The sequence below is a fragment of the Sinocyclocheilus grahami genome, unplaced genomic scaffold (assembly GCF_001515645.1).
Source record: "Sinocyclocheilus grahami isolate Dianchi unplaced genomic scaffold, SAMN03320097.WGS_v1.1 scaffold2261.1, whole genome shotgun sequence".
Lineage (NCBI taxonomy): Eukaryota > Metazoa > Chordata > Actinopteri > Cypriniformes > Cyprinidae > Sinocyclocheilus > Sinocyclocheilus grahami.
Window position 1 is genome coordinate 16,582 of NW_015507440.1, and position 9,050 is coordinate 25,631.

At 40.1% G+C, this 9,050-nt stretch overlaps 1 protein-coding gene across 1 annotated transcript in view; it reads left to right on the top strand.

Annotated features, from left to right (window-relative positions):
- LOC107574527 (protein NLRC3-like) overlaps positions 1-1,777 on the top strand; it is a 3,636-nt gene extending 1,859 nt beyond the window's left edge. The window contains exons 3-5 of the mRNA XM_016260984.1: positions 220-393; positions 1,103-1,149; positions 1,227-1,777. Of these exons, the coding sequence (XP_016116470.1) occupies positions 220-393; positions 1,103-1,149; positions 1,227-1,777 (772 nt within the window). The remainder of the gene's footprint in view (positions 1-219; positions 394-1,102; positions 1,150-1,226) is intronic.
- Positions 1,778-9,050: the final 7,273 nt, after the last annotated feature.

Below are 9,050 nucleotides of genomic sequence, written 5' to 3' on the forward strand. Positions count from 1 at the left end.
CTGTGTGTCTGTAGATGATCTGTCTGTGTGTCTGTAGATGATCTGACTGTTTATCTGTAGCTGATCTGAGTGTGTCTGTAGTTGATCTGACTGTGTTTGTCTGTAGCTGATCTGTGTCTGTAGATGATCTGACTGTGTGTCTGTAGATGATCTGTCTGTGTGTGTCTGTAGATTATCTGACTGTGCGTCTGTAGATGATATGTCTGTGTGTGTCTGTAGGTGTTCTGGATGTATGGTGACAGAGGAAGGATGTGGTTATTTGTCTTCAGCTCTGAGTTCAAACCCCTCACACCTGAGAGAGCTGGATCTGAGCTACAATCACCCAGGACCATCAGGAGTCCAGCTGCTCAAACACAAACTGGAGGATCTAAACTATAAACTGCAGATACTCAAGTATGTCTTGTGGCAGCTATAATTTAAGGCCAGTTCATACCAGCGATGATAACTGTAATGATAACGATATAGTTTAAAAAATATTCTAAAGCCCTGTTAACACCAAAAACAATAATGATAACTGTAACTTGAACGATAACTATATTTGCATTCACACCAGCCAACAACAAAAGTGGATGTAGGTGACCTGCTACTGCGGCTTTACTTTTCACAAATACATTAAAGGAAAACAGATGCTTTTGAGTACATGAGATCTTTTTTTAATTTTAATTTTAATTTTAATTTTTTTTTTGCTGTTCTTATTGCATTTACATGGCTTTAACCAGTAGATGTCCTCAAGCATGCTACATTTTGAGCACATCTAAACAGGAAATCTCGCTAGTGTAATCTATTTGATCTAACAACACAAACAACAAATAAAACAATGCAGTCTGTTTCACTACAATTTCAAAGGAGGCAAGACAATGTAGTCAAAACTAGCGCTGGATACTTGAGGTGATTTTATGTTTTATGTTACAGTTTGCTGTGTGGAGCTGCTCTGCAGTGTCGTCTGCCATTTTAAACACACAAGCCCTAAAAATTCTAATGAATTCCGATTAGCTGTCAGTGTTTTATCATTTATCAGCTGGAAAAAAAAATCGAAAAGTTATCCCAAAGATATTGTTCGTTATCAGTCCACTGAACATTTTTTGTTGTTGTTTTGTCTCAGTTTAAAACATGGAGGGCATTTCAGGATCACACCAACACTGTGGAAATGTAAGTTCTCTCAGTCAAACACACCTGTGCATATTTACTGATATCATAGATGTTCTGATCTGTTTTTCTGTGTTCAGACGCCTGTGATCTCACACTGGATCCAAACACAGCACACACTAAACTCATCCTGTCTGAGGAGAACAGAAAAACAACATGTGTGAAAGATCATCAGCCGTATCCTGATCATCCAGAGAGATTTGAGAACTATGAGCAGGTTCTGTGTGGAGAGAGTCTGACTGGACGCTGTTACTGGGAGGTTGAATGGAGCGGCTGGGCTCACATTGCAGTGGCATATAAAGGAATCAGCAGGAAAGGTGGGAGCGACTGTCGGTTTGGACTCAATGACAAGTCCTGGAATCTTTACTGTTGTGATACAATTTACTCTGTTTGGCACAATAATAAGAGGACAAACATTCCTCTCCATTCATCATCTAATAGAGTAGGAGTGTATGTGGATGTGTCGGTCGGCACTCTGTCCTTCTACAGCGTCTCTGACACACACACACTCACACACTTACACACATTCAACACTACATTCACTGAACCCCTCTGTGCTGGGTTTAGACTTTATCCTGATTCTTCTGTGTTTCTGTCAAATTTAACAACCTCCTGTGAGGAAATGCAATGATATGTGCAGAGTAGACATACATGGAATTACACAGTAAAGATGAAATAACACTAATATAAGAAAAACAGAAAAATGAATAATGCACTTTATATAGAAATCTTTTTTCTATTATTTCTTTTGTCATTTATATAGTACTTTCTTTATTTAAATTTTACACTACACTTCATAACTTATGTTTTTTCTGTCCCAGTTCTTTTCACCTCTAGGTTTTAAAGGGTGTATCACGTATCGGGTTTCGCCTGTTGTTGTGGGAGTTTTAGTAGACTCAAAGATAGTCAAATTGATATTGTATGTTACTGTTACATTTTTGTTGTATGCACTGTTTAAGCATCAGGGCAGGAATTTTTTTTTTCTTGATTGTAACAGCTACACAGTTTAATATTGGGTTACTGGTTTTCTTAAAAAAATATTTGCTTTAATGATAAATAATGCAATATGCAGATTTCATTCAGAATATATAACATTTTGGATATACTGTATGGTTGAATGTATGTTTTTGTTTTTTGGTCAGTGGTGTTCATCATGGAGTAGAATCACTACAAAACATTATTTGATTCCTTAAACCTCATATTTTTTCCCTAATGTCTACTTCCCATGTTGAGTTCAATCTTCATTCATACTGTGTGTGTGTGTGTGTGTTCAGTAACCTAAAGCAGTTTAAAGTACAACTGCCCTGTGAATGTGATGCTACTCTGCGCCACTAGAGGCAGTTTGATTGTAATACTATAATGTGTAAACAACACTCACCCTAACCAGGTAACTAGAGACAAAATTAAAAGGAGGAAAAGAAGAGACAGCATTCTGAGTCTTGAACCTGTAATAATTTATCATCAAAGCTATTGTTCTGCTGAACTAAACTGCAGTTCCTCTTCAGGAACGAGACGCTGCGTCCACAAACGCTAGGGGAACGCCTTCCGCGATCCACGCTCTGAATCGTATGTGAAATCAGTCCAATAGCTGAACGGGACGTCACGGCGGATGACGTCATGACCAGGAAGCTATAAAAGCACGTGCGGCGGAGCCCGCGTCAGCTTTCTGTCATTCAGCGAAGCGCTCTGTGTGTGTCAGTCATATTTATTGTTGTCTGTCTATTTTTGGTAAAAGACTTATAAGCAGCTATGTCTAAAGCCCACGCTAGGACGCAGCGTCTCGTTCCCTCGAGGAACTAGGGTTACATACGTAACCTGAGATGTTATGCCTTATTAAGTTTAACATGTACAGTGAACCTGAGCTGCAATATCTAAATAAATAAAAGTAATTAACTGTATTTGTACTTTATTTTTTTAATAATAATTAGACTGCAATGTCTAGCAGTTACAACACAACACAAGAATAAATCTGTACTGTAGTACAGTACTAAAGAACTAAGAGTTAAAGCAGTACAGGATAATTTCTACTACACAAAACATGTTTTTAACTTTTTAACTTTGTGTTTTATTAACCAATGAAGAATCTGCCCTCTGACTTCACTGATGCAACAGTGACCTCTGACCCCAAGTAAGAGTCTAGCTATTTTTTATTTTTTATTTTTTTTTGCATTTTGCATCTATCCAAAGCATGAGTAAGCTGTGGTTAGAGAGGGAGAGCTTCAAAGACCTTTTTAAGACAAGTCAGGTCACTCAGTGAACAATTGTGGGAATGAACTATTTTTAGTCATGCAAGCACATAGTGACCTTCTTTATCTGTAACTGATTTTTCATATTTAAAGGAAAGATTTTTATGAAGAAGAATTTAAACTCACCTACTATTGGACTTATAAGAAAAGACTTTAAAAAAAACTGGCCGACCTAGTTTCTATGCAGCTTCATGTGCTCTATATCAGAAATATGGGTTTCTTGAAGCAATGCAATCTGAAATTTCTCTTTCTGAAAAATAGAGAAAGTTTTTGACATTTGACAACATGGTTAACCCCTTTTACATGAAGGGTAATTAATTTAAGATCACTCATAATCTGTCACGGGTTGTCAGGGGAAAGGAGCTCGAAGGAGTACAAAGGAGGCAGATAGTCAGACGAACAGAGTCTTTAATAAATCTCAATGGGAACGTAGGAGAAAGCAACCTCTTTACACGATGGAGACAGGACAAAGAAACTGAGGAAAGGCAGGGCTATAAATACTAGATGAAACGATGGACTAATAGGATGATAAACGAACACAGGTCGAAACTAAAGAACTAATCAAGCAACACAGGAAAACTAGGTCAAGGCAGGGAGAACAGAAACACAGAACATAAACGTGACATATCGCCCCCCTCCTGGAAGGAGCGTCCCGTGCCATAACAGTTCCAATGGGGAGGGGGGCGGGTGCTCTGGTGCAGGGCAGCAACAGGACGGAGACAAGGAAGACCTCCAGGGCAGATCAGGGAGTTCGGGGCACCATGGCGGATCAGGCAGACTAGGAGGCCATGGCGGATCAGGCAGACTAGGAGGCTATGGCAGATCAGACAGTTCAGGAGGCCATGGCGGATCAGACAGCTGGAGAGACCATGGCGAAGCAGACATTTCAGGAGGCCATGGAGGTGCCTTCGTGGCCATGTCCAGGTCCCCTGGCTCAGCCACTATGACCGTGGATATATGCCCCCCCCCCCAAAAAAAAAATGTTATTGGGGAAAATTTGGTCCTTCAATGCCCAGAGGGATTCTAGAGGAGGAGCGGGCACTGGGGGGCGCTCTGGAGGGTGGTCTGGAGGAGCGAGCGCTGGGCGGCGCTCTGGAGGAGCGGAGTTCTCTAACAAAGGAGGCTCAGGAGACGAAGGAGGGCTGGACGGCACCAGCGGAGGCTCAGGAGACGAAGGAGGGCTGGACGGGACCAGCGGAGGCGAGGGAGACGAAGGAGGGCTGGATTGAACCAGCAGAGGCGAAGGAGACTCAGGAGCTGAAGGAGAGCTTTCTGGAGCGAACTCTGGAGAAAGGATAGGGGCCCAAGAACTCAGGAGGTAGCGCCATATCCAGGAGCGCTGAGAGGCACGCTGGAGTGGACTCTGGAGGGAGTGCTGGTGCCTCTTTTTCTGGGCTGAGTGCTGGAATGGATCTTGGACGGGCTCGGGAAAGCAGGGGTGGGACAGAGGGAGTGGACTCATTGGAGCGGTATGTGGAGGGTGCTGGTTTATGGTGAACTGGAGTGCCAACATGCCTCCGGATAGGGACTGAACAGTTTTCATTATTTACTTCAACAAAGAAATCAGAGCAATTTAAATCGAGAACGAAATTAATAAAGTCTGCTATGGGTCTATAACAATCGTCTGGAGACAAGCATCGTAATAAATTATCATCGTACAGTCCCATCCAGAAGCATGCATTAAGCATATGATCACTCCAGCTCACCAGATGGAAGACACTAAGGAACTAGTATCACTCCATCCTGCTGGATGTTTAGTAGAACGTCCTCAGCCCAGTCCATCTTTTTCGTGGGTCCTGTCTTCTGTCACGGGTTGCCAGAGGAAAGGAGCCATTAATAAATCTTCATGGGAACGTAGGAGAAAATTTACGGTAATTTAAATGCACCGTAGAAAGCATCTTTAAAGTACCTGTCTGTCCACACGTTTACCTACTGTAAAAATGGAACATCGTGCTCCTCCCCATGCATTTGTGTGAACAGAACAATGTTAATCCAACACGTTCAGAAACGCCTGTGCATCTTGTGCGTAGTGGAAGGAGTAATCAGATCCGCTAAAGTTGAAACTGAGGTTAGCAGGGTAGCGCATCACAAAACAGACTCCTCTTTGAATGAGCTGACCGCTATCTTATCTATTTTCTTCTTGGGAAGCCACAGGACCGGTTCCTGACACTGACTGTGTGTCTGTAGATGATCTGACTGTGTGTCTGCAGATTATCTGTGTGTGTCTGTAGATGATCTGACTGTGGGTCTGTAGATGATCTGACTGTGTGTCTGTAGATTATCTGTGTGTGTCTATAGAGGATATGTGTGTCTGTAGAGGATCTGTGTGTGTCTGTTGATGATATGTGTCTGTAGCTGATCTGACTGGGTGTGTCTGGGGATGATCTGACTGTGTGTCTGTAGATTATCTGTGTGTGTCTATAGAGGATATGTGTGTCTGTAGAGGATCTGTGTGTGTCTGTTGATGATATGTGTCTGTAGCTGATCTGACTGGGTGTGTCTGGGGATGATCTGACTGTGTGTCTGTAGATGGTCTGACTGTGTGTCTGTAGATGATTTGTCTGTGTGTGTGTGTGTGTGTGTGTGTGTGTGTGTGTGTGTGTGTGGTGTGTCTGTGTGTGGGGAGAGAGGGGGGGGGTGTGTTTCTGTAGATGATTTGTCTGTGTGTGTGTGTGTGTGTGTGTGTGTGTGTGTGTGTGTCTGTAGGTTGTCTGGCTGTATGGTGACAGAGGAAGGATGTGGTTATTTGTCTTCAGCTCTGAGTTTAAACCCCTCACAGCTGAGAGAGCTGGATCTGAGCTACAATCACCCAGGACCATCAGGATTCCAGCTGCTCAAACACAAACTGGAGGATCCAAACTATAAACTGCAGATACTCAAGTATGGGGTTTTACTTACTGCAAAGCAACTTTTCAGCAAATTAAGTTTCTACAATATTTAGTGGTAGCTTATCAGTGGTGATAACAGTGAGTCAACAGCCATTCACTGCCATTGAAGAGCCAGGACATTTTTATTATAGCTCCAATTGCATTCATCTTAAAGAAGAAATTCATATATACCTAGGATGGCTTGAAGGTGACTAAATCATGGGGTAATTTTCCATTTTGGGTGAACTATCCCTTTAAAGGGTTACTCCACCCCAAAATGAAATGTTTGTCATTAATCACTTTACCCCCATGTCGTTCCAAACCCGTAAAAGCTTTGTTCCTCTTCAGAACACAATTTAAGGTATTTTGGAGGAAAACCGCGAGGCTTGTGACTGTCCCATTGGCTGACCAAGTAAATTACACTGTCAAGGTCCAGAAAAGTATGAAAAGCATTGTCAGAATAGTCCATCTGCCAACAGTGGTTCAACCGTAATGTTATGATGCGACGAGAATACTTTTTGTACGAGAAGAAAACAAAAATAACAACTTTATTTAACAATTTGTCGTCTCTGTGTCTCTCTGCATCACCGTAGTGTCATTTTGGAGAACATCTGCATATGCGTTCATAACGTTACGGCTGAACCACTGATTTCTGTTCTGTCTGTCTGTCTGTCTGTTTTCATTGCTCATCTTACTTGGTTCCTCTCTCATGTCCTGAATTCACCTGTGATAATGCCCTGCACCACTTGAGGGAGTAAGTTTGCTTTTCATATTAGTGGAGTTACAAGAAAACAAGACGCACATCATTCTTCTTAAGAGTGTGAAATATACATTATTATGGCGTATACAAAGGAAAGTCGTGGTAATTGGATCTTGCTGGGTGCCAGCACATGTAGGAATCGCGGGTAATGAATTAGCAAAAAAATGCTTAAAAAAGGGAAATAATAGACCTTATTAGAATAGTTCCTTTAAGTAAAGGTGAAATTAAAACTATTATTAAGGAAAATATTTGTTAGGACACGATTTTAATAGAGATAGAGTAGGATATATGAAGAGATGGAATGGGATGGAGCATCAAATAATTATATGAGTAGGAATATATGTATAGATATGTGAATATGTGTGAAAGAACAGAAAGAGCAAAAGCAAGGAAGAAACTGATTATAAATAAACCATGACTGCATAAAAGCAAAAGTAGGTGGCGATATACACAGAATGCAACAGGCCAAAAACAGAAGAAGAAGAAGAACAAAACCCACCTTAACCTTGAGAAAAGAAAGTAAAAGAGGAGAAAGAAGAGATGTCATTTCAAGAAACCTTAGGGCTGTTGCACATTTTGTAGTAAGTTCAGATCTTATTCTTCATGTAACTTTGTAGTGATATAAAAATGAGCTACTGTGTCTATGCTCTTCTTTACATGATTTTAAAACACAGATCTTTAGCCTATATTTCGTCAGTAAAGAAACTAACCAATATGGTGGAAATGTTGACAATTATGCCTATAAATTACTTTTGATATCCAGTGATCTTTGTTTTAGATATTTTGTTTAGATACTTTGTTTTAGATATTGATATTTATTTAATGCCATGTCAGCATCAAAGGCTATTTTCATGACAAAGACAGTTAAAAAATACAAATACAATGAAAACCAGCAAACAAACAAACACAAGTTATATGTTTTAGCCTATATAATATCATGCAAATATTTATATGATGTAAACTGTGAAATAAACTTAAGTTTAAAGTTATTTCTCTTAATAGGACAGTTTTTTCACAGAGGCATTATTCTACAAATGATGATCACATTAGAAGCGTTGTTGTTATTATTATTATTGTTATTATTATTATTATTATTGTTATTATTATTATTATTATGCGTATCACATTAGAAGTAATATGAGCGCGTGATTGTTCTGTTGCACAAACACCAGTAGAAGAGACATGCACTTGTCAAATGTAGTGTAGTAAATTTGACACACCGCATCTACTGTATATTACTTTTACACCACGTACCGGTTATATTTTGAAAATATTCTCACGGACCGGCTGGAGTGGGGGATACATATATATATATATAAATGAGTACACCCCCTCTAAAACTTAACAAATTCAGCAATCACTCTGTACTCAGAAGACATGTCAGGGTTATTTGGAGATGTAATGTTCCAACAAGCCTGCTTGATCAATTACCAAAGATGAATGCCAAATTTATTCAGCAAAATAAGATTTTATTATCAAAGTGATACAATTTTGTGTCGCAAAAATGAGTACACCCTCCTGAATGTTACTAAAAAAAAAAAAAGTGTATAGGTTTAAGGCTATTTTTGATCAACAGGTAAGTATATTGAACCACAACTTTTAAAGACAAGTAATTTCCTGACAATTAAAAGTGTTATATAGCCCACTGAATCATACTCAGACTTAATGCTGGCAGCAGTGGAACCACTCGAGAGAGAACTGCCAGGTGACTTATTTCTTAGCATAAAAGAGGAGAATGGTACAAGAGGAATACCACATTATTGTTTTAAGTGTGAAAATATAGCAGAAGTAGCACCAACATTCAAAAACAATGGACTTGTGATAAGGCTCCTGAAATACTCGGGTCTTCACTTTAAGTTTTCATTTAGTGATGAGTGAGTTTCTTCTAGAAAAATAGCCGGAGAAATAACATGCAAGCGTCTCCGAGCCGGCAAAAGCTGTGAAAAGAGTGACACTTTATCTCACAGAGTATGACGCAGCCTGCAGAAGTGACATGCATGGTTGTTGTCACCACTAGAATTACCTACTGTA